At 38.6% G+C, this 25,904-nt stretch overlaps 1 protein-coding gene across 12 annotated transcripts in view; it reads left to right on the forward strand.

Moving 5' to 3' along the window:
• ICA1 (islet cell autoantigen 1) overlaps positions 1–25,366 on the forward strand; it is a 73,139-nt gene extending 47,773 nt beyond the window's left edge. For 4 of the 12 annotated variants that reach the window (XM_089533167.1, XM_089533169.1, XM_089533172.1 and 1 more), the window contains 7 exons: positions 151–248; positions 3,624–3,673; positions 4,744–4,806; positions 5,191–5,232; positions 11,097–11,375; positions 20,072–20,167; positions 24,328–25,340. In XM_089533167.1, coding sequence (XP_089389293.1) covers positions 151–248; positions 3,624–3,673; positions 4,744–4,806; positions 5,191–5,232; positions 11,097–11,375; positions 20,072–20,167; positions 24,328–24,449 — 750 coding nt within the window. In that variant the 3' untranslated portion in view covers positions 24,450–25,340. Of the gene's footprint in view, positions 1–150; positions 249–3,623; positions 3,674–4,743; positions 4,807–5,190; positions 5,233–11,096; positions 11,376–13,599; positions 13,715–20,071; positions 20,168–24,327 lie in introns of all 12 variants that reach the window. The other 8 variants (XR_016281946.1, XM_089533173.1, XM_089533174.1 and 5 more) reach the window with 8 other exon arrangements.
• The last annotated feature ends 538 nt before the right edge of the window (positions 25,367–25,904 follow it).

The following is a 25,904-nucleotide window of genomic DNA, read 5'->3' on the forward strand; positions in this document are numbered from 1 at the left end:
TTTCTTCTTTCTTCCTGTTTAAACTGAAGTTGTTTATATGCCCGTGAGGCTTCTGTTTTGTGTGACTTTACTAAGTTGCAACATTAAAGATTTTTCTGCGTTCCTTTTTATTAATGTTAGATGTTCTTTTTAATCTCTGCTTTGACTTAGAGCCTACAAGAACCTGTAAATAAACTAATGGAAAGTGAAGAAAAAGAAGAAGAAGTGCAGCTAGAAAACACCAGATTGGAAGATGATCAGCAGAGTCAGTAAGTCATAGGATATGCATCTGTTCAAACCAAATAACTTAGGCTAATTGTGGTCTTTTAGCTCACTGCGGTTTTGAAGTTGGGAGGAAATTTATGGCCTGATAATTGGCCCTAGGCCTGATCGCTGGCCTAGGGCCAATTATAGAGCTCAAGAGAGGAGAGTGTCCCCACGCTCCCAAGCCCTCCCATGCTCTCCTGGTGCCATTTTGGTGTGAGCGTCGATGACGTGTTGTACGCTGCATCCAAACTGCGTGGTGCACAATAGACATCACCGCACTGCTGTAAGGTGCTAATGGCGCCTCGGCAGCGGCCAAGAAAGGAGCCACCTTTTCTGGGCGCATAGTTGCCGTGGTGTGAGGTCACTGCAGCAGTGATGCGGGGGAGAAAGAGACAGTGTCTTGCCGCTTCTTTCTCCCCGTCTGTATCCCTCCTAAGTTTTTATTTTCTAATATTCTTTATTGATTTATAAAAATCTTTAAAACAAAACAGTAAAAGAAAAACAGATTATATACAAAAATTCAAAGTAGTATATATAATTCATTGAGTAAAAAAAGCCAATATTTTATCCTTTCCTTTCTTCTTTCTCTTGAGTTTTTCTGTTAATATGCACTACACACCAGATAATATAAACTATACAAAGTATTTACGAATAAACTAAACATGATCATACTATAGATACATCAAGAAGTATCTATAGTCGTTACATGATTATAAAGTCCATCAGTTTTTATTGCATTATTTATTTTATATCAATTTTTATTATTTCGCTTACTCCAGTTCAATCATAAAGTCATTTCCCCACCTTGATTTCAGGAATATTATCAACGGGTTCCATTGTTTTTCAAATTTACTCATAGGCTTCTTTTTAATTAAATGTGTCAACTTATCAGTTTCTATAGTATCATATAGCTTCCTGAACCAATCATTCACATTTGGCAATGTTTTCTCTTTCCATTTTTGAGCATAAATCATTCTCCCAGCTGTAATCATATAGAACAACATTTTTCCATATTTTTGTAGTATCCCATCTATGTTTTTAACTGTAGTAAATTCAGTAAAGTCAGTCAATTCTCTGAGTAGAAAATATGCAGAATATCAATCGTTGACTTCTTGCTGCTTTGCTCACACAAGCCCATACCCCTTCTCCCAGTAATTCATCTTACCTGAAATGCTGCAGAGGAGATCTCTGGACAGAGCCCTATACATGGATCATGAATTGCATTAGTAATGACTATTGACATCTTCAGGTGTGATAACATCCCAGACAGAAGTGACAGGCAGTACTTAGATGAGTTGAAAGCTTCCCTTCGCTCAATGTTTGTATATTTTTACTGGACCAGAAAGTCTTTTTAAAATATTGCTTCATGCTTCTCTCCCTTTTATGATCTAATTGCATCACAGATGAGTGTATTTTTCTTTTTAATATGTGTCCCCTTATTAAAAAAATCCATTTGAAAAATATATTGCTGGCATGCAAATACATGTTATGTTTTGCTTTCCACACTGGTTTATAATGTGTTCTGCTACTGCTGATTTTTCTGGCAGGCCCAGTTTTCCAGCAGACAATGGATCACTAATTAAATAGGCACAAATCCTCCTCGCATATTTTCCCACCCTGAGGCCTTGTCATTCACCAGCAGACCAACACATAGATTAACATATAAATCACTTCCTTTCAACCAAGGGTCACACACCTCCATGCCACCATTCTCTGAAGATGCCAGCCACCGATGGAGGCAAAACATCAGGAATAAATTCTTCTAGAACACAGCCACATAGCCTAAAAACCCCACAAAAAACTATGGATGCCAGCCATGAAAGCCTTCAACTTCACAATGAATGAGTTGTCTTATGCCAGCTTCCTTTTAAATCTAAATGATTAAATGGCTCAGCATTAAATGTGGATGAACTCTTCTTCCTCCTCCTTCCCTTCCTTCTCTTAAAACAAAAATTAGAAAGGTCTAGTAAAGCAGAATTATCCCTGGAGTTGTCTTCTTTCCCTTTCCCTTCCCCTTTCTTTCCCTTTTCTTTTCTTTCTTTTACTTTTTTCTTCTACTTTGTTTTGTAGCTCTCCCCCCACCCCACCCTATAACACTTCTATAAACCTACTGTCTGTCTTATTCTTGAGGATCTAAAGGCACAGTTGATCTGTCTCAGTGTTTGGCTCATGGTTCTGATAAGATCATGGTGTGACAGCAGGCATAGTGATCCCTGCCAAACTCATTACATCAGTTGCCATGTAACCAAACCTCATGCTTATTCAGTGGTTCTGCTGGCTACTAAGGTCAAGGAGACAACTTCCTCTCTTCATCCAAACAGAAAATGAATAATTTCTCACTGTTCTTTAAATGTTTTAAGTGGTGAAAAGCAAAAAAGAGTTATGAATCTCTTGATGTCTCAGTGACAGTGCTTTAACATGCTGTCAGTTGAGGTCCCAGTGCACCAAAGAAATACACAAAGATAACAAAAGCTGTTGTGGAAATGGGAAGATTTTAATTTAGATTTCATCCTTGAACTCCTTTTTTGTCCCAGTCCTGTTTCCTGCCTTTATTCTATTTTATAGAGATTCACTCCAGACTTTCCACTTAATAAGAGACTAACCAGGCAAATCTGTTGCTTATTTATCCTTTTTGGCAATATATATCTACAAAGACTGTTCCTCCAATCATGCCAGTATAATGTTAGTGTTATATGCTTGTGAAAGCTGGACAGTAGAGAAAACTGACTTGAAGAAAATCAGCTCATATGAATTGGATTGCTAGAGAAGACTTCTGTGAATACCATGGATTGCCAAAAGAACTAATAAATAGACCCTGAGCTGTAAAATTGGCTTTGTTTTATGGTGAACCTATGAATGAGAGATCTCCAAGATAAGCTATCATCAAAAGTCCTGCTCAAATTGTGAGCATTGTCATCTTTTCTAATGAGTCATATTATCTCATGACAAGGCCAGAGCACAATAGCCTTAGTGTGATCATTTTGGCTTCTAGTGAATTCTTGCTTGATTTGCTCATAACAATAACATCAGTAATGCTAGTATAATATGCCATTTGTGATCTCTTGATAGATTCACTGATATGAAAGAGAGGCATTGTGGCTACCTCATGAAGACTTTCTAGGAAGATGTCATATTCCCTTCAACCATTTAGTTTCACTCAGTGCAGAAACTGATCAGTGTAACACTAAAGTGCCATAGGAACCAGAACTGTTGATAATGTATTTCTAGTGTGTCATACCAGCAGTAACTTACTGAAAGAGAGTATTGGTACAGCAGGTGATGAAATCTAATGTTTTCAGGCACCACAAATGATTTTGCACATTTTTTGTTACAACATTTTTTTTATAGTGTATATATGCTCTTCCTTTCAATTTCAGGTTGATTTCGTTAGATGATGAAAGCCACACCAAGGAACCAGTCAACTCAGGTACTCTCTTATGCCTTTCAAGGCCAAGGAGCTTCAATTTTCACCATGTTACAGACGATGTGTGAACATTTTGCTCTTGCAAGCTACCTTAGAGTATATTACATTTTCTCAGTCATTCTGGCTCTAGAAATATAAAGCACATGGAATCAATTAGGAACAGAGATTTGAGATTAGAGATTTTATTTAACAATCCCAAAAGCACCTTGAAAAATAAATATTTGGAATGGACTCTGCATCCTTCTGCCTGCTACAACTGCTTTAGATTATCTCTATCATTTCTTGTTTGCAGTTTAACAAAACAAAGCAATGTGCTGCAGCTACTCCCAGTCCAGGGTTGCCTTCTTCCCCCCACACCTTCCAGGAAAAAGAAATGAGGGCCACAGCTGATGTAGCCACACTTTTTCCAAATGCAAATGCCAAAGATTATTATCCCTATTTTCCCTCTGTGCTCTCTTCTTAGCAAATGATAGTATGTATTTGTGTGGATAATTATTGAACTGGGTTTGGCTGAAATTTTAAATTGTTCCCATGAGTGTCTAACAACAAGGATACTTAAAATTGTCAAGACTTTCCAAGAACTGAATACAGTTGGCCCTCCATATCCACAGATTCCTTATCCACAGATTCAACCATCCACAGTTTGAGAGAGAGATAAAATGACAAAATCAAGATTTGCTTTTTCAAATTTAACTATGCAGTTGTAAAATGCAGATTTTGGTATCCACAGGGGGTCCTGGAACCAAACCCCAGTGGATACCAAGGGCCCACTGTAATCAACTGGAGAAGAATACAATCCTTTTTGGACTCATTACTTTCTGTAAAGTTAAAAATCTACATTTATTTACAGCAGTGTTGTAATAGACCCCCCATTTCCAAAAATGAACACAGGTACCTCAATCTTTAAATCATGCTGCTACTGCAGATTGGATAACCATTGGCGTGTAATTTGTCAAATTAAAAGATGTTGCAATAGTGAGACTGATCCAACTACAAAACTTTGAGACACATGTCATGTTTAAAGCTTTGTTAGGTCTTAGCTGGATTTGACATAGAAAATATTTTGGTTTTAGCAGAAGATACTAAGGACATTCTGAGCACATTGGGGGAGAACTTCAGCCATACAGAGAATTCAGGTATGCTTCGTAGAAGTGCAGTGTTTTTCTATACATGTCAGCTCCAAAGTAAATTCCTTCTTGTTTAGTGAGATTAAGTTCCCTCTAAATGTGTATAAGGGTATTTTCAGATAAAAGGTTTATCGTGTTAATAGCTAGCTAGAAACCACTTTTTCTTTGTTTTTTTAAACAAATTTCCCTGGGTGGAAACATGAAGGTTACAAATGGAGGAGATGAATGTGAAACCCCTGTAAAATTCATTGGCTGAAGCACAATGATAGCATATAAAAGCTTCATTTAAAACTGTCCTGTAATTGCAGCCTAAGAAAAGCCACATCATTATAATTGTGAAATAAGCAAAACAATCTACAGATCAATGATTTCCTTGTACTTTGCCTTTTTTAGGCACTATAGATGACTTGTTAGGCTTGAAAGCTGAAGAAAATGGTATGTAATCTTTTTCTTTGGTTATTTTTTTCAATTCTGCAAAAGGGCCCCAAGCATAGTATACTGTAATTTAATCTTAATAAGATGAAAGCTAGCTGTTTTTCAGTGGAATCATCCCTTTTAGGTGCTTATGGGTTGGAAAAGAAAATCTGCTTCAACAATACAGTATTTCTGTTTTGACTGTTTAGTCAATACACTATTTCAGTATGATATGGATGTAAAAAATATCTATTTCTGAATCAGTTTTTTTAAAACGTCAAACACTATTGTAGGTAACCAATATTCTTCCACTGCAGGTTAATCTAAATATTATATACCAATTATACTAAATTAATACATCACAACTATGTGTTTGAAGAAAGTTGTGTGTTTCATATTATACCCATGCTACAAACTATTTTGTGTGTGTGGGAGAGGAAGGTTTCTGGTACCATATTAGTACACTTTGGCTAGTAGTAATACCATTTTCTTATTCTGAAAATTTCTTTTCGCTCTGGTAGTTACCATGTAAGCGAATGCAGTAGTTCCACTTGAAGCTTTGACCGATCTCTGAAATAAATGACCATGGCAGTGAACATGGTCATTTTTTAGCATTTTTATTTAAACAAGTATTTGGCAATTAACTGGTTGTGCAGAATGATTTTTTTTAACAGTGTGTGTGTGTGCTGCATAACATAACATTTTCCACAGGCTAATTTTATACTGTTTAAGTATATTTCCTATTGGAAAAAGAAGTGGAAAGAAAATAGTCAACAGGATAGACAAAGAAAAACGGAAGAGAATAACAGCAAAGCTCTCTATTAAATGCTTTGACTCTGAGGACTTCCTTGAAGCCAGGCATTCAAGAAATAGGCAGAGGAAATAGATAACTTATTTCTGTTGTCATTGTTACCACCACCACCACCATCACTTCTTCTCCCAAAAAGCATAGAGACTGTCAGATCAGTCGATAACTGTGGTCTTTTGCACAAGCATTTTGTGACTGTAGCATCCTGGCCTTGGAATGCAGAGGATTTTACACAAATGATATTTCTGTGTAAACCCTCTGTATTCTAAAACTCCATTTGTATATTTGTGTGTCTGCATACATTGCATCTTCATGCAGTAGAGACAGTATAGACTAGTAATGGTATGCAACAGTTTTGCCCTTAGCTATTCAGATTTTCTTTCGCTGTTGTGATGAATGTAATTTGTAAAATAGCAGATGGCTTGTTATGATTAAAACAATGCCCTTGATATCTGTTGTCACTTCATCATTCCCTACTGGGCTTGAACTTGCCTGGACAATTGCACTGAAACACTGTGTAGTTTTATATCAGAGTTGAGAAGGTCAAAATAAGAGACACGGCTAAGATACAAAGAGGCAAAATAATGCTTTACCCTACATTTGTCGTTAGTGTTTTCTAATGTTTAGATCTGCCTTTCCCTGTCTGATGCCCTTCATACATAATGGGCTTAAATGGCTAACATTCCCCCAACCAACATTTCCCACACATACAGACTAAAAGAAAGGCTAAAAGAAAGCTGGCCTAAACCAATGAGAGAGCTTCTATTGTACCTATTTTTAACTTGACCTACTCAGGTCAGGCATCAGTTACAAAGTGAAGTATTCGTAGAAGAACTGCAAAATTTTTGATTGCTATTTTGAAACCTGTGTTGGATTATACTGGCATAGCTGATCATTTATGCTGCTGAAATACTCAGTTGCTGGAGCTGTGAATATGTAAAATAAAAGTTCAAGTAATCTTTATTCTTTCTGTGGATGCTTGTAAAAGTTAAGCTGCTGATGTTTGGTTTTGGTTTTTTAAAAAATATCTGAGTTCGTTTTATTCATAGTGTGTAGGTGTTTTTATTCTCCTTTGTGGTAATGACTTGTTTAAAGGTCATGGTGTCTGTCCCCTCTGGTTTCTTGTTCAGACCTCTAATGGGTTCAGTCTGTGTTGCGCTTTTTGAAAGAAAAATATTTTCTAAGGCTGCATCCGCACTGCAGAAATAATCCAGTTTGACACCATTTTAAATGCCATGGCTCAGTGCTATGGAATTCTAGGAACTGTAGTTTCGTGAGACATCTAGCCTTCCCTGTCAAAGAGTTCTGGTGTCACAACAGACTACACTTCCCAGAATTCCATAGCATTAAGCCATAGCAACTAAAGTGGTGTCAACCTGAATTATTTCTGCAGTGATGATACAGCCTAAGAAGGTGGACAATTGCTGTTAAGTAAAACTAACAGGTGTGACTGTAACAATCGTTGCGCTTCAAAAGATTTTTCAGCTGTACATTTAATATGTCTGATTCATTGTAAATATTTATAATCATTACATGTATTTATGTTTGTTGTTGTTGTGTGCCTCCATTTCCAACTTAAGGGGACCCTAAGGCAAATCTTCTTGGCAAGATTTGTTCAAGATCGGTTTTGGCTTTGCCTTCCTCTGAGACTGAGAGATGTGACTTTTCCAATTCTTCTAAGGTTTTGCTAATCTGACCCTCTTGCCATGCTCCCATATACACTATCCTTGTCACATTTCATTTTCTGGAAAACACAAAACACTAATGTAAAGTCGAAGGCTTTCATGGCCGGCATCCATAGTTTTTTGTGGGTTTTTTGGGCTATGTGGCCATGTTCTAGCAGAGTTTCTTTCTGTCAGTTGAGGTCCCAGTGCACCAAATGGGGAATGGAAGGGTGTTGGAATTGACTAGGGTGGGGATGCCAGTTGTGAAGTTGCAAACTGAAGCATGGGTGGCATATTTGCTTGAAGTGCTCTTTACTGTCATGTTTGTGTAGGACAGGGGTGGGCAGGTTCAGTCCATAGGTTGCATACAACCTCCAGAAACATTTCTGTGCCCCGGAGATTCCACCATGGCCAATTTAGATAGATAGATAGATAGATAGATAGATAGTGCCAAAAAAAGTGGGGAGCTGGTTCCAAAATATCCTCTAGTGAAGTGTGGAATTGATTTTCACCATGTTGTGGGATGGAAATTTAGGTCCATGAGATGCCTTATTTGAAATGGGAATTAACTTCTTCTCACTTCCTATTGTGGAAAAAAGGTCTCTCCTGGACCTAAAATGATCAGGGAAGGCCCAAATACATGGTGAAAAAGACAAACCAAAACAACACCTTGTCCCCAAGAAGGTGTTCAGGACAAAAAAAAAAGTTTTGTGTGTGAGCATAGGTGCAGGTGAGACCTTCCAAGGTCTCTTGGGGGCTAATGCAGCCCCCTAGCCTTCCACAGTCACAGTTAGTTAATTTTTCTAGTTGGGTTTTTATTCATTACAAAAAGTCCTACTGACAATGCCTACAGAGTTGGTTCCTAAATAAATAGTTGCCTGTGATGTCAGAAGCAACTAAAATCCAAGACATTGTTTTGCTCTGTATGGGCGGGCTCATTGTGCATTTCAAAGCTCCTCTGAATTACAGAGATGATCCTTTAAGGTCACCATAAATCAGAGTCAACTTTGAAGGTACATAACAAAAGAAAATAATGCATTTACTAGTCTAGTAGTATATTGTTCTTTCCCTTATGATATTTTCCTCTTAGGAACTGTTCAGATTAGTATATGCCTGCCATACTTCTTTTTTTAAACTAAATTTTATCATCAGGTTTAACTGATGTTTAACCATTGGGTTCAGCTAGGGAATTAGTCATGGAACGTTGTTCACTATGTTCTTGTACGTTCCAGTCATTGCAGCATATATTATTTCTGTTAGCAGAATAGATGTGTATTTCATCATTCCATCATTTATGTCTTCAAGACAACATAGAAATTGGTTCTAAATGTTTGTTTGTTTGTTTTTCCAGAGCTGGTGTGGTCTTTCAGAGTTTTCACTTTATTTAAAGCCTACAGGTTCACTTACCTTTCGTTTGATACTGCTCTGATATTTTTCCTCCATAGTAGAAACAAGGCAGGAAACAAGCCCTCCTCCCAAACCAATCCAGGAGCAGAATAGGTAGCTATGTCTGAACAAGGAGTTTAGGAGGACCTCTGCAACACAGTCCTTCTCCTGGGCAAGCTCCCTAGAAAAAGAGAAAGGGAAGAAATGTGACTGAGCAGGTTTAGGGTAGAATCACACATAATGTGGTTATTTTAAAACTGACCACACTCTGTCAGCCTCAGAGGAAGTGAATAGCAAACCTCATCTGAACAAATCTTGCCAAGAATACCCCTTGATAGCTTTGACTTAGGGTCACCCTGTCAGAAATGGCTTGAAGACACACAACAATGCAGCAGAACTAATCATATTGAGAGGTGGTCTATATTTCTAACAGACCAGAGATAACAGAAGGTTCAATTATTATTATTATTATTATTATTATTATTATTATTATTATTTATATCCCGCCCCTTTGAGGTCAATCGGGGCAGCTAGCAGCAATAAAATACAATACATTATACATAAAAAATCTACTTCCCTCCCCCCTTAAAAATTATTAAATCAATTATAATTAAAACCAACAAATTAAAACAACATCAACACATACACATTATTACAAAACAGAACAAAACAGAGCAAAACAGTAAACTACGGTAGCATTCTACTTAAATTTGAAAGGGAGGACCTGAGGCCGGGGTTATCTATCCAGGAAAGGCCTGCCGGTTCTAATGAATTTGCCAAACAACAAGCAGTCATGAATTCAATTCTTAAATTGACTTCCACTCTTCCTAGAGAGGAGAATAACAAGTGAAAATACAGATCAGCTTCCATTACTCATTTGATTGCTCTAATGCTGTTTTCCATTAAGAAAGCCCTATTAGATCTATCAAGGTTCTTTACATAGTTCTCATTTAGTTGTTGTTGCTGCTGTTGATATTGTACCTAAAATTCTTTGCATTTTAAACTCTCTCTGCACAACTGTAGTTGAATCAGCACTGTGTCTTGTACCTTATTGTCCATTCCTGTCCTTCCAGTACACAGGCATACAATAAATTTACAATGAATCTTATTGCCCTCCACATTGGTCAAATGGGCAAGACCTATTCCCATCTTGTATTGTCATTTGGATGAAAGGCTATCTTAGGTTTCCCCAAGATATATTTCTTTCATTTTTCATCTTGTAGATGTGAGTCAGCAGCACAATAGAAGATCCCTTTCCCCCATCAAGCCAAACTCTTGAATAAAGAGTTGAATAAATAGGAATAATGTATCCATAATGTAATCTGTTCCTTTCTTAAGTAATTCATCATGAACCTACTATTTGTATTCCGTATTAAATTACATCACCTGTTATAGCAAAGATAAGTGCTACTGCCAACAACAAAAAAACCCACTACCCAGTTCTTATGATGTTTGAGATTATTTTCCAAAATACAGTAGTTATTTTGCTGAAGTACTAGATATATATCTGGTAAAGTAGGGGAGTATCTCAGTGAAGGTCCCTGTATTTTTGCAGCAGTCAAGATATTTTATTTATTTATTTGCTTGCTTGCTTGCTTGCATGAACCATAGCATCTAGATTTGAGATATGATTTGAGAGATAGGAAATCATGACTATCCAGACAGAATTCCAAAATGACTCCTGGAATAAGTGAGGGAAAGAGTCATAGGAAGATTTTCAATCTTAAACATTTCTTTAAATGGGAATAATGTTTATCCCAGTTATCCTCTATATAGGAAACTGTCTTTTGTCAGGTCAAACTATTTAGAATATTCAAAGTATTATCTACCATGACTAGCAGCAACTCTTTCAGATTTCTCGTGACCCCAACCTGTGCCATTTTGCTCAGAAAGCATGTGTTCTACCATTGTTGAACTATGATCTGTCTTTTATTAATACATCTTGGTGGACATTCCTTTAGTACAAACCTCTGTTCTTATTTTAGTGACCTACTTATTTTTTACTTTGATGTTCCTGCTTCTTTCAGCAGCATCAAGGGACCTGCTTACAAATTCGTCAGAAATTGAAGCAACTGATAAGGACGATATGGTGCTCTTGAATGAGATTCTCAATGCATCTTCTTTGGATGACAGCGAATTCAGCAGGGAATGGACAGCTGTCTTTGGAGAGGATCCCCTTGCTGACATAACCACAAACTCTTCTGTAGGAGAAATAGAAAGCAGTCAGTCATCATCCTCATCATCAGGCTTCCTTCCCTCTCAGCTTTTAGACCAAAATATGAATGATTTGCAGTCCTCACTTCAAGGTAGGCATGTTTTATTGCTAATGATACTTTTAGCCATGGGACTCAACTTGTTAAATAAATGAATCCTTACTTCCAGCTACTTGTTCCAGTGGACTAATCTGATGCTGTGACAATGGATTATGTATGTGTGAACACAAACACAAAGATATAGGTACTCAGTTGCATTTGATGAAGTGTCTACAAATTGATGGAGTCTACAAAAGCTTATGTTAGAATAAAACAGTATCAAAGGTGGTACTGGACTCCTTTGTGCTTTTTTATACTAAACCAGACCAACACTGCTATCCATTCAAATTCATCTAGGTTTGGGGAGGGTTTGGGTGTATCAGTAAACTATAATAGAGTGATAATGTGCACAGGTTTCATATTACATGCACAAGGTTTGGGTTACAACCTGTTCAGTTCATCTGAACTAAGACAAATCATTGGTTTAAATAACAAAAAGGCAACACCCCCTCACTGTTTTTATGGAATTCACTGCCCATATTTCTCACATCTGAAATGGTGGCACTTCTGCCACTATCAGTAGAACCACATGATCAAAATGGAGACACAACCCTGCCCCCATGTATTTTTAATATTCCCTTCCTTTCTCTTCCTGTCCCCCTCATATACCCCAGAGGGCTGCTGTAGCTGCTGCCAAATGATGGCATCAGGAAAGTGGCAGTGATGAGGCCCCAGTGGAGCCCCCTGCCATTGGCCAGTTGTCTACTCCTGGTTTAAACTTGTTTGTACAAATAAGTCAGGATCAAACCATGTCTTTTGATGTAAGCAAACCATGTAAGCAAACCAGTGGTGAGCAGCTTGTGAAGCTCAGGAGGATTCATTGCCACTCCCCAAGCCTACTGAGGTTTGTTCCTCCATAGCCACTGGAATTAAGTGGCACAGCAACAAAAAGTGTGATACTTACCTTTACCAGCATGTGGGGAGTGGTCCCCTGTTTTGGAAGCCAGTTAGCATTTCTGAGAGCTACTGCAGGTGCTAACTAGTTCCCCAAAAAGGTGTGCCTTGTTTACTTTTAAAAATGACATTTGTTTTGTTGCTGTATTATAGCAGCAGGAGCGGCAGGGACCCCTGGGGGCTCCAAAAATGCCTGGGGGGGCACATTCAAGATACATATAATGATAAATTGCTCTTCATTTAAAATAGAAGTGGGTGCTTCTGATTTTTTTACTAGTGCTCTGAGGGAGGAGAGGGAGATGAACTGTGTGTATAATACAAAATTGTTATTTTACATTATGATTTTTCTCATAATCATACAACTCATATTCTCACTTATTCATGCTCATTCATGTATCAGTTCTAGGAGATTTGCACATATACCTTCTTGGAAGTGACTCCCTCAGTTACATTATTCACACTAGGCCCATTTATATATTTTAGACCCTCCCTGCAATTCTGTCTATTTTTACTCTCCCTAAATATCAGTTAGCTGCTCTCATATTGTAAAAAAAACATACATCTGCAGAACATTATTAAAATGAAACTGCTTTATTAAATTGCAACCCTGCTTGCTTCTGTGCTCCAGCAAATGAACCTCCTTGCTGCCAATATTCTATGTTAATCTCACTGCTGGATCTTGGGCAGATGGTGGTTGTGGGAGGGAGGCGTAAAGGGTGGAAGGAAAAATTGTCTCATTATTTTTAGAGTGAAGGGATGACGTGTGTGAAGGGTTCTTAACTCCTCCAGGGTGTTAATGTGGGTTGGTTTGCTTGTCATTTGTTGATGGGAAAATTATTCCTCTGACATTCCTCAGGTAGGAGAAAATAGTAGAGCCTGGAACTGCAATTTTTTTTAAAAGGTCTGTTGTTAAAGGAACCTTGTCAAGACTGGCAGGCCTAAGATAAGAGCATGTTGTCAATGAGGCTTTAGTGGTTTGAATCCAAGTACTTTGGCTTAATAGGCCTGTGGATAGGGACATAAACTGACTTCTCAGTCTAGTATAAATGCTTAATGGAGCTGAAGTCCTAGAAATTTTAAGCTGATGCAGTATAGCTCAGTGTAGGACAGCTGGCATAATAAAGTGACTAAGGGCAAACTACATGTGATGTGGGAGAACTGTGAACAACCACTGAAAAACGACTTGGGGAGAGTGGGGACTAAATTTCAAAGCAGATAGGGAGAAGTAGTTCATGGTATTTTTTTCTCATGTGGCAAATATGCAGAGGAGCAGTTTGAATCAGGAAATGACATGGTGAGGAAAGGATAACCCCCTTTCTTTCAGCACAGTGGCCCCAATCTGAACCTGCTTCTGCCCTGCCCAGCAGCTGTTTTTCAGTCAGGCTTATAGGAGAGCATGTTTACAGATCTTCGACTACAAATTTGAACATCATGAACAAGTAGGTTGCTGCTTTGAATCTTGCCTGTCCTACAAGCGGAAGGCTGCTCTCTGTCACCCATTCTTTTGCAATAACTTGTAATAATTGACCTATCTTACAGGGCTGCTCTAGGAACTACTGCAGTCAAATATGTGAGGTACTTTCAACAATCAAAGCCATATGTACATGTTAGGTAGTATTACTGATATTATGTATATTTCTGCTGTTTAGCAAAATAGATCCTACATCTGTCAAGTCAAATCCTGTGGCAACAATTGAAGTTTCAGAAAGCATTCTTTCCAAATTTCATCTGGGAATGCCAGATGAAATTTTACATGTCAGGTATATTGTTTTATCATGGAACAGTTTCATATCCCATTAGAAACTGTGCCAAGGGCCAAGCTGCCTGTTAAATGTTAAAGGTAGCATACTCTTCCACACCTTCTTTCAAAAAACAGACAACTGGAAGATGCAGCTATTCCCTTCTAGCAACTTTCATTTTGACAGGGCACAGGATAACATATTTGGGACTTTGTTTCTGTAGTGGAATTAAAAGCTAAAGGAAAGCAAATTGTAAAAGGAGCTGGCAAGCAAAGAGTAAAACATCACTTGCCCCTCTTCTTTTATTCTGTTACTGTTTTCTGTTTCTTCTGCCTTTTGTTTGAACAAGAAAAGAAAACTTTGGGTATTCTTTGACATTTTGTATGGTCCTGATACATATTGGTGATTGATGATTTTCATTTCAGTGGGGTGGTGAATCCATTCCAGGTTTTAATCTGTACTGTAAAGGGTGCTGGGCCTATTTTGGGGATAAGGTTCAGCACTTTGGATAGATCATTTAAAGTTCAAACCTCTAGAGCAGAGTCACTGTTCAGCTGACACAGATGCTTCCAGCTGCCACTGATGCTTGCATATGCAACAGCTCTGTCTAGCCTGATACTTTCTTGAACTTGTTCTCCATGGCCCTCAGAGATAGGGCCTGCAGTAAATCATAGCATACAAATATTTGATTTTCCAAACTTTCCAAAAACAATAAAAGTTTGGGAATTCTCATATGGAAACATTTTGACAGTTGCTTTTCCCTGGCACATAGTTTGTAATAATTCACCCCATTCTAGAGGAAATGGTTCTTTAGGATTACAAACTCTTTCCTAGCCCTTATTACCAGCACTCTTTGGCTGAAATTCTACATCTTTGATAAATACATCAACATGTCTGACCATAAAACTCTGCACAGAGCAATCCAAAAACAGATACAAGAGTTACATGTGTGTTTGTGTAACCAGTTTCCAGCCTTTATGTGTAAATGCTTGAGATAGTACTTCAGAATTTGTACAAGCGAAGCATATGGTATACTGTAGAAGAAGAGAAGATGCCAACAACAAATCAAAATAGGCTAGGTTTGTTGGCTGCTGCATGTATCCAACAAGGAAAATCCACAGTCTGGATCCCCAGATGAAAAGAGCATGACCTGCCCAAAGCCAGCAGGAATGGTCAGGGATGAGCAGGGTTGGGGTATTTTTGGTTTTGAAAGCCAAAACTTCCCCTTAGATAGAACTGGAAATTAAAATCTAAAAAGAAATGAGGTAGCAGTAATAGTGAGGAGAGATGTAGCAAAAGCAGGTAAAGGATATGATGCAAAGTCTGATGGAATAATATCAATAAGACTTCAGGAAAAACCCATCAATATAACTATAATCCAAGTTTATGTTCCAACTACAGAGACAGAAGAAGAAAAAAGTCAATGAGTCTATGCTTGAGTCCAGGTTTTGGTTGTGAATCACACACCAAAACAGGATTTTTTATTAAGCATAGGCAGTTGGATGCAAAAGTAGGAGACACAGCAGAATGAAGGATTATAGGAAATTTTAATTTAGGATCAAGAAATGAAACAGGAGAGTGAGTGATAGAATTTTGTCAAGTTAACCATTTGGTAATCAGAAACACATTCTTCAAGCAATCGACGAAGTGACTGAATTCTTGAACATCAGCTGATGGCAAATATAGACACAATCGTAAGCAGAAGATGGAGAAGCTCCACTCACTCTGCAGAAGCAAGACCAGGAGCAGATTGTGACACAGAACATGCACTACTAATATCAAAAATTGGAGAAAACCTAAAACACTAAAGAAAAACACTAAACCAACAATCATTCTGAAATACAACCTGAAGATCATCCCTGTAGAATTTAAAGATAATGTAAAAAACAGGTTTGTGCTATTAAGCCTAACTGACCAGGAGCAAGAACTTTGCACTGAATCCAGTGGACATTTTCAGAGAAATGAAAAGGGCAGTCGCTGTAGCAAAAAGAAAGAGAAACCTCAGTGGATGACAGATAGGACTCTTCAATCAGTTAAGGACAGATAATAAGCAAACGGTGAAATAAATAGGGTCAGAACCTGTAATGCAACTTTTCAGAGACTTGTGGGCAAGAACAAGGAGAACTACCATAGTAATCAATGCAGAGAAATAAATGACAACGAAAAAGGAAAAATAAGAGACCACTTCCAAAGAATCAAAGATATCAACGAGAAATTTAAACCAAGAATGGGGATGCTATATTACCAGCAGGGGAACACATTACATGATCAAGTATGAATAAAAAGATGATGGGAGCAACACACTGAATAACTATGTAACAGAGATGAAAGGGTGGCAGATTCATTCAAAGAAGAACCATTTGAAGATGAACCTACAGTTTTAGAAAGTGGAAGCTGCACTCAGAGCATTTGGAAGTAAATAAATCACCAGGAACCAGTTGAGCTGCTTCAAGTTACAGAGACAGAAACTACTCTAGTTCAAACTAAAATCTATCAACAAATATGGAAAAGAAAAGAGTGGCCTACAGATTGAAAATTCTCAGTATACATTTCAGTTCTCAGGGATTAGTAACCACAGGACCATTGCATTATTCTCCCATGCAAGCAAACTGATGTAACCCAAGTATTTTGCTTAGAGAGTATGTTAATTCTACATGTTGCAGTAAATAATACCTTCTTGCTAGGATTATTTAATATTTTTAACTTGTTTTATTTTATATTACAGTGGGGCCTTGGTATCCTCTGGGATTTGGTTGCAGGACCCACGGTGGATACCAAAAACCCATGGATGATCAAATCCCATTAAATACAATGGCATAGTACAATGGTGCATTTTGGCATATATATATATATATATATATATAGAGAGAGAGAGAGAGAGAGAGAGAACATTTTCAAGCCATGGATGCTTGAATCCATGCAAAAAGAATAGGTGGATACAGAGGGCTGACTGCATTTTATATTTTTAACTTGTTATATTAATGTTCATAAATACATGGATGTCTTGGAACAGTATTCCAAACAGTGTTTCCAAAGTAGAGTCTTAATCTGCAATCCTACTTAGCCAGACTAGGAGACCACTGTATTCCAGCCATTAAACTCAGAACAGATTTCATTTGAAATTCCTATATTGATAATGCACAGATTACCATGCTTCTGAACTTGAGAACAATAGTAGTTCATTTGAGAGTTTCAATGTTAAACCAAACTTTCATCTCAACATAAGAGGAACTTCCTGACAGTAAGGGCTGTTTGACAGTGGAACACACTCCCTCGGAGTGTAGTAGAGTCTTCTTCCTTGGAGATCTTTAAACAGAGGCTGGGTGGCCATCTGTCAGGGATGCTTTGATTGAGAGTTCCTGCATGGCAGAATGGCGTCGAACTGGATGGCCCTTGTGATCTCTTCCAACTCTATGATTCTAAAACAAAAGTATTACAGTATAGGCGGGATACAGACCACCCCAAAAGGGCGGTCTGCCCACGCCTTGTTTTGCTGCGTGAGGGAGACAGCAGACAAACAGCATGGCTCCCTTGCGCAGCAAAAAGAACCCAGAAAAAGCGGGTTCTTCCTGCGGTGCCATAATGACGTCGCAGTGTGCCAATGCCGCACTCGTGACATCCTTATGGGGGCATGACGTGCGGACGCTAAGCGTCCGTCACGTCAAAATGGTGGTGCCCATGTGTATAGGGTGCTGCCATTTTGACGCCCTTGTCATGTGCTAGGGGTGAGGCCAGCCCCTAGCACATGATGGGGGCACCCCAAAGGCCCATCTAGATCGAGCCTTAGTATTTATAAATATCTTATTTGGTTTTGTGTATTTAAATGGTTTTTATATTTATGAGTATGTTTTTAATGAGTTTATATTTTTACCTTGTTATTTTAATGTTTTGTTTTAAATTCTGTTTTTAAAATTGTATTTTAAAATTGCCTTTGTGAGTTGCCTTGGGTCCAATTTAAGACAAAGTCAGCATATTAAATAAATAAATAAATATTTACAAGTTGTTTTGCATATTTAAAATAGTATGTATATGGAATTTTAAAATGAAAGGTTTTTAAATCTCTCTAACTTTTGTGACATCGTATGTTAGAATATATACTTTTGCTTGTATGAGATCCTAAATAAAATCCCTAGCACTTATAAATAAAGATTGTATGTAGTAAACCATACTGTCCAAAACAATCCTGACAGGCAGACAGTAAGATCATTTGTAGGTATTTATTTTCTGTTTCTTCACTTTCTAGTTTAGACACTGTGGTACACACTTTCCTCAATATGGAAGAATGGAGGAAAATGGGCATAGAATGAGCTAAATCAGGTCCTTGACTATGCTCAGCAGGCAGTTTTTATTGATTAGATAAAAAGGTTGTCTTTTTTAAAAAACTGGTATGCTAGTTAGGTACTTTTAGACTGCTTAAATCAAATCTCTTTTAGTGGAATTAAGCATGCTAAGGCTGAGATCAGATATAATATGAAATCATGATTTGCACTAACCAGGGTTAAGAACCCCACATCATGGTTTGACATGCAGACATATGTGGCATTTCAAGCATGGGTAATTCCAAATCAAGAATATAAAAGGCATTTTAGCCTTACAGGGCGATGGCGGAAGTGGAAGTTGAGGTGGTGATTGCATTTTGTTGCCCCCAAGCCTTTTGTTTGTTTGGTGTGTTTTGTGTGTATACAAAATTATATTGTTACTTGGGTTCTTGTATTCCCATTCTCCAGGTACTATTGTAACACAAGCAATTTTTATTGTTCAGCTGCTCCCAGTCCAGGTGAAAGAAGGGTAAACTTCATAGCAAAGAGGAAAATTATTTAGATCATGTGCATTTTTATATTTTCTACTCTTGATGCATGGAACTATCTCCTCTGGCTACTTTTCTAACTCTGGAGATTTTAAAATGCATTTTCTCCCCATTTGGTATTCAGTGTTCTAATAACAATTACAGGAATCACAGAATCATATATCGTTTTTGTAAATAGGAAGTATGTTTGGTAGTTGGAGTGAACAGTTTAGTTGCTACTTCCATTTTTAAATTTAATTGAGAACAAAAGGATTACTTCTCTGTTTCAGCTTTCCATATTTATACAGTTGCTGGCAGGAAAGCTGAATGGCCTGGTTTCCTTAATGCCTCACTGATAAACTGGTTCATGAAGTGCTCTTTGAGCTGCCTACTCACATAGCTTGCAGCTAGTAAACACTCCTTTCCCCCCTTCCCCAACCCAAAGACAAGTTCCACTCTGTTAGCAATTAGAAGTACAACTGGTTTGGGCATAGCCCATTCATCTGTAGGACAAATGAGGCAGGTACCAGGCAGAACATGAAAAGGTTGACCGGAATACAGCTCCTAGAATACCTAACCAGCATAGCCATTTTGTAGTCCAAAATTGGTATTTCTAATCTCTAGTGCTAATACAGATAACCTAGCTGCTTGTAGTCATGCCAGCAGGTATATCCCAAATAGCTACTTTTCTGGAGGCCTTTCTTGGATTCATAGCTGTAGACTGGAAGAACCCACTTGGCAAATGAAAATATCATTATGCCCTCTCCATCAGCAGGCAGATAGGTAGAGGTAGGTAGACAGAGACAGACAAAATGATCTGCTCATGAATTTTCTTAATAATTATCAGTTATAGGTTACATTGTACTGTTTGTTTCATTTGGTTATTTCATGTAATGAAGCAAACAAGTCAGTTTAAACTGAATGCAGAAACAAACCTCGTAACTGTGTGCAAGATCAGTTAACTAGCCATCTCAAATAACCTGCAGTAACCTTCATAGAAGAAGGAAGGGAAAGACATTTTGGTTTCTATTCCACCTTTAACTAAGGTACACAAAGAATTGATCACAGGGTTAAAATAATATCATATGTGAAATATATAAAGACCTACCTAAAATTGTGAAACAGCACTAAGTCAACAGATTAACAGGCTAATTTTATTTGTAAAGAGTTAAGTTCCAGGAAATACTAGGAATATTGCTGTTGTGAGTGCTCTGAGCTCATTAAGTAATTACTGTTGATTGACAAAATGCAATTCTGCCATTGAATCTTAGGTTGGGCAGCCAGCAGCCTTAGCCCTTCGCCTGCACCACAGACTCCACCCAAATCTGGCAGCCTAAACATGAATATCAACAAGACGCCTCTGAAAGGTAATACATCTGTTCTTCTCTGGCCTCATGTGTGCGTGTGTGTGTGTGTGTGAGAGAGAGAGAGGGAGCAAGTCATGAAACAGCAGACAGTCTGTAAGCACTTAGAAAGGAATGCCATGATGACTAAAAGTCAATGCGGGTTTCTCAAAAACAGAACTAACAAAACTAATAAAATAAATTTCAGCAGGGTGAAATGCAAGGTACTGCACTTAGGCGGGAAAAATGAAATGCACAGATATAGGATGGGTGACACTTGGCTTGACAATAGTACATATGAAAGGGATCTATTTTAGCCTGTTGACTGCTTGGCAAAAAGTGGGATAAAAATTATTTATTTATTTATTATCTAGAAGTCTTAGTAGACCACAAGTTCAACATGAGTCAGCAGTGTGATACAGCAGCTAAAAAACCAATATGATCCTAGGCTGCATCAGTAGGAATATAGATGAGTGATTCCCAAACTATCGTCATCCAGGTATTTTGGGCTCCCAGAAGCCTCAGCCATCCTGGTCAGTGGTTTGGGCTTCTGGGAGCTAAAGTCCAAAACACCTGGAAGGCCAGAGTTTGGGAATCACTGGTCTAGATAACAGAAATTAATAGTACCACTCTATTGTCCTTTGGTTAAACCTTCCCTGGAATACTTTGTTCAATTCTGGGCACCACAGTTCAAGAGGCATGTTGACAAGCTGCTGCATGTCTGGAGGTGGGCGACCAAAATGGTGAAAGGTCTGAAAACTCTGTCCTATGAGGAGTGGCTTAGGAACCTGGGTATGTTTAGCCTGGAGAAGAGAAGGTTAAGAAGTGACATGATAGCTCTGCTTAAACATTTGAAGGAATGTCATATTGAGGATAGAGCAAGCTTGTTTTAGGACCTGGAGCAATGGATGTGGACTACAGGGAAAAAAAGATTCCACTTACATTAGGAAAAACTTCCTGAGGGTAAGAGCTTTTCAACAGTGTAATAAGCTGCCTCAGACTGTGGTGGAGTCTCCTCCTTTATTTATTTACGGTATCTTCAGCCCTAAAGGCTGTCAGAGCAGCTTACAGATACTGGTAATTCATATGGTTCCTTGCCCTCATGCTTACAATCTAAAAAGACATGACACAAAAAGAGAAGGGAATGGTGGCGGGGAAGGGAATCAAGTCTAGTGTTTCTCTCCCTCTGAGGCCTGGACCATGGCAGATGGACTGGAGGGAGGGGCCTTGCCCTGGCTAGGCCTGATGGAGTCAGGCCTGCCTTTTCACTCCCTCCCAGGATGGATGATGACAGTGGCATAGAGGAAGAGTTCTTCTTCTTCAGGCTAGCCCTAATGGAGTTGGCCGTGCCTTTTCACTCCCTCCCAGGCCGGATGAAGTCAGATGGCATAGAGGGAGTGCTCTCCTAAACAGGTTGAATGGCTGTCTGTTGGGAGTGCTTTGATATAGTATTCATGTATGACAAGTGGTTGCACTTGATGCCCTTGAGTTATCTTCCAACTCTATGATTCTGTGTGTGTGTGTGTGAGAGAGAGAGAGAGAGAGAGAGAGATTTTCATTTTCTGTATTTTCAGATTTATTTAAATAGAAACCTTTTCCCCCCTGAATTTTGCTCCAGTAGTACAGTCAGAGAGCTATTTATATTAATCTGCAATTGAAACACTTTAATTATTAGTGGCATTTAAAATGTTTGCAAGACCTAAGCCCCATTCCCACTGGACATATAAAGCGACGTATATCGCTGCAAGTCTGGATGGGATCAAGTTTCCGAGTCGTATTCGAATCAGGTCCATCATTCCCATTACAAAAGGGAGCAAATGGACTCGTTTTTTCTTGACCCATGTTCTTGTTCCCATTGATATTTCTCCATTTTATTTTGACGCCATTTTTTTTGTCCCCCATTCCCATTACCTTTCTGGAACTGTTTTTTTTTAAGCAATCAGGCGCTTAGGAGATTAGATGTCACAGTGACGTCTAATCCCCCCCTTCTTCTTCAAACCACCCCAATATGCAGCAGCCAGCCACCCCTTTTCTGTCTCAAAAAAGGAAACAAGGCTGGATGCAGGAGCTACATTCAGGGTTTTGGGTTTCTCTCTCTCTCTCTCTTTTTCCTTTCCACTCACAAAGTTTTTGCCAGCCTTCCTTTCTCCATATCCCTTCTCTTCATAGAATCATAGTTGGAAGAGACCGCAAGGGCCACCCAGTCCAACCCCCTGCCATGCAGGAAGAAAGGAATTATTTCCTTTCTTTTTCCCTCCCTCTCCAAAAAACCCAGTTTAACTTTCTTCTTTTTTAAAAAAAAAAGTTTTACATACCACCAGGGAAAGGCTACGCGAATGGGGGAAAATGGCACCGGGAATGCCAGGAAAGAGAACAAAGCTGGTGACACCCCCGGGACGGCCCCTTGAACATTGCTTCTCCCCAATTCGGACACCCTTGTCGTTCCCATTAATTTGCCGTGGATCCGACATGGCAGCTGGAAATTTCTGGAAAAGTAGTGTCAGGATAACCCGGGTTATCCACCTGATTCGGGTTTTAAATAGAGAAATCGATCAAAGTTGGATTGAACACAGATTCAAATGGGAATGATTTTCCTTAAACAAGGACTGAACGCGAGTTCAAATGGGAACGATGTTCCTATAATCCAATTCTTGATTCGATTTATAGCCCAGTGGGAACGGGGCCCTAAACAGAAATGGAGCAGCTCCACTTGAGCAGTTAAAAAAAAAGCTGTCAGCCACAAAACTTCACTGCCTCCTACTCTGTATGATGGAAATGGTTGTGTCTGATCTTGAGAGCTTTGGGATTCCTGCTGTTTCCACCAGGTGACTCCTGGAAAGAAGAGAAGGTTTTAGTGCCCTCTGCTCAAATTCACAAAGAGAGTGTGCCTTACTTTCCAGGAATCCTGTGGAATCCTGTTAGTGCACAGCTTCGGGGCTTTCACCATTTCTGGAATTTCACAGTAGTAGCTTTTAATGGATGTAAAGATCTTCGTAATTGCAGTAAACTACTATATATATATATATATATATATATATAGAGAGAGAGAGAGAGAGAGAGAGAGAGAGAATATTGAAATCTGATATTTTCAGTTGCTTCCTTGTGTTTTAATGTTCTTATATTGTAAGCTCATATTAAAATATCCTGATAAAGGCGCTGCTGCAGTATTATATACAGGCTTCTCCAGCCCTTTGATGCCTTTCAATAGATTTTTATGGGTTTTTCGGGCTATGTGGCCATGTTCTAGAAGAGTTTATTCCTGACATTTCGCCAGCATCTGTGGCTGGCATCTTCAGAGAATACTGGCATGGAAGAGAGTGGCTATATATATATACTGTGTGACCCTGGGTAGGGAAACATAGGAATCACTCCTCCCTACCCAGGGTCACACAGTGTGTATGTGTGTGTGTGTGTGTGTGTGTGTGTGTACCCACTCTCTTCTATTCCAGTATTCTCTGATGATGCTGGCGAAACATCAGGAATAAACTCTTCTAGAACATGGCCCAAAAAACCCACAAAAAACTTGGGATTGCTTGAGCTCACTTTGTGTGTGTGTGTGTGTGTGTGTGTGTGTGTGTGTGTGTAGCATGTTAATTTAGCTTTCATACACATTCAAAAGTAATATATATTGTATTATTTACATTTTCAGAGGCCAAAATACAATTGCAAGCTAAAATAAAACCCCTGGGTACCATTTTTCAACTAATTCCACTCTCTGACAGTTCTCCAGTCCCTAACGCATTAGTGGGGGCTTCCTGTATCTATATCATAGCACATATTGTTTAGCATGTCATATCTAGAAACCTATGGTCAGCATCCAGAGGTACATTTCTTCTGGTGGAGTAGCAGAATCTAGTGGAACAAGGAGGAGGCAAACCAGATTTATCTCCAAAACATCCCAAAAACCATCTGAACACAGTTTTCAGGCAGTACATTGGTCTTTGGGCGGGAAAGTTCCATTGTGATTAGAAAGAGCAACCCTGGATTCAGGCCTCAGTCCATAGAATATTTAACTTTTCCATAACTATGAAAATGGATTTTCTTAGATATAGCCTCCCCTTTTTTTAGTAATGCATTCTAAATTGTTGTTTCTTCATTTGTGCCAGAATAAGTATTTTTTTCAAAATGGGTGTCAAACAAAAATCCTGACTTGATAGAGATTGCTTGTCTTCTTTTCTCTCCAGATGCTGCAAGTTCATCTAAAGATCTAACTGCTTGGTTTAGTCTCTTTGCTGATCTGGATCCCTTGTCTAATCCAGATGCCGTTGGGAAAACAGATAAAGAACATGAATTGCTCAATGCATGAGATGTCTGCCTATGGTAACTCTCACTTCACCACTCATAAACAATGTCCTTTGGGGTATTAGAAACTGTAAAAACAGATCAGTGTGCTATTGTTCAATTTCTCACATCTGTGCCATTCTAATAAAATCAAGGGATTGTCCTTCCTCTTTCTATAGATAAAAGTTACTAGGTCTTGATTTGTATAAAGAATTTGCTCCTTCTCCTCTCTTTCTTTCTGTGTGTATCTACTGAATGAGGTTTTGGTTTAGAGGAGATTGCTACCTAGATTAATGTACTCACTGTAATGTGGCTCTTGGCAGAGAAGTGTCACAGCTAATATAAGAATGAAATATAAATGAAAAGCCTATTTTTTTATATTTGTTTCTTTGTGTAAATCAAAAAACAAACAAACCAAAATCATGTAATTGGAGGCTGCATGAATCAGTTGTACATACAAGTATTTACTACTATACTGCTGCAATACTAAAGAAATGAAATTTCTTTTGTTAGTACCCATAGTGAAAAATCTGTACTTTGGGGCTAACATTTATAGAGTTATATTTGAATATCTATGGATCTACTGTATTCATTCTGTAATTTTGAATTATTAGGCAAACAGCATAGTATCAGTCCACACAGACTCCCAGACAACGTTGTTCTAGTGTGTTCTTTTGTGCCAGCAGTTTCTGCTGTTAAGATACTGGATCGTATTGATTTTGCCAACATGTGCATTTATAATATTCATACATAGCACTTTTCATCATTGTCAGTTTCATACCCACGTTTTCTTGAACCTGTTGTGACACTCTTTAATAAATATGATTTTGACAAAAAAGATTTCTCTTTTACTACTGGAATGTGGTTCAGCCAAGGAAAATAAGATAATTCGGCCAAAAGGTGATAATTCATCTCATTCTCTGAAACACTATCACATAGAAGCTAGAATCCTCTTGGTGACATGCAAACCTCAATTTTGTTGTTGTGTGCCTCCAAGTCATTTTTAACTTACGGCAATCCTATCATATGGTTTTCTTGGCAAGATTTATTCAGAGGGGTGTTGCCATTGCCATCCTCTGAGGCTGAGAGTGTGATTTGCCCAAGGTCACCCAATGGGTTTTTATGCTCAAGCAGGAATTGAAGCCTGATCTCCAGTCGTAATCCAACACTCAAACCATTATACAACACTGGCTCTCAAGCATCAATTACATCATATTTATTTTGGTGACTATGCGGAAGGAGGGATCCTATCCATCCCTTTGCAGTCCTCCTTGCCTTGGGTTTTAACAGCATGAGGGGGCTTGCAGGCACAGTTCGGTCCCATTGTCCACTGATCAGCTGCAGAGATGCACCCAGGCACAGCACATGTACACCTTCATAGCCAGTCATTGGTAAAGAAGAACATAGCTGTGCCCATAAATCCCCACCTCCCACCTAAACTGCTGATAGACAGTAAATGTGACGACAATGCAGTGTAGGA

This window comes from Sceloporus occidentalis, unplaced genomic scaffold (genome assembly GCF_023333645.1).
Source record: "Sceloporus occidentalis isolate IW3139 unplaced genomic scaffold, rSceOcc1.0.p SCAF_7, whole genome shotgun sequence".
Taxonomy (NCBI): domain Eukaryota; kingdom Metazoa; phylum Chordata; class Lepidosauria; order Squamata; family Phrynosomatidae; genus Sceloporus; species Sceloporus occidentalis.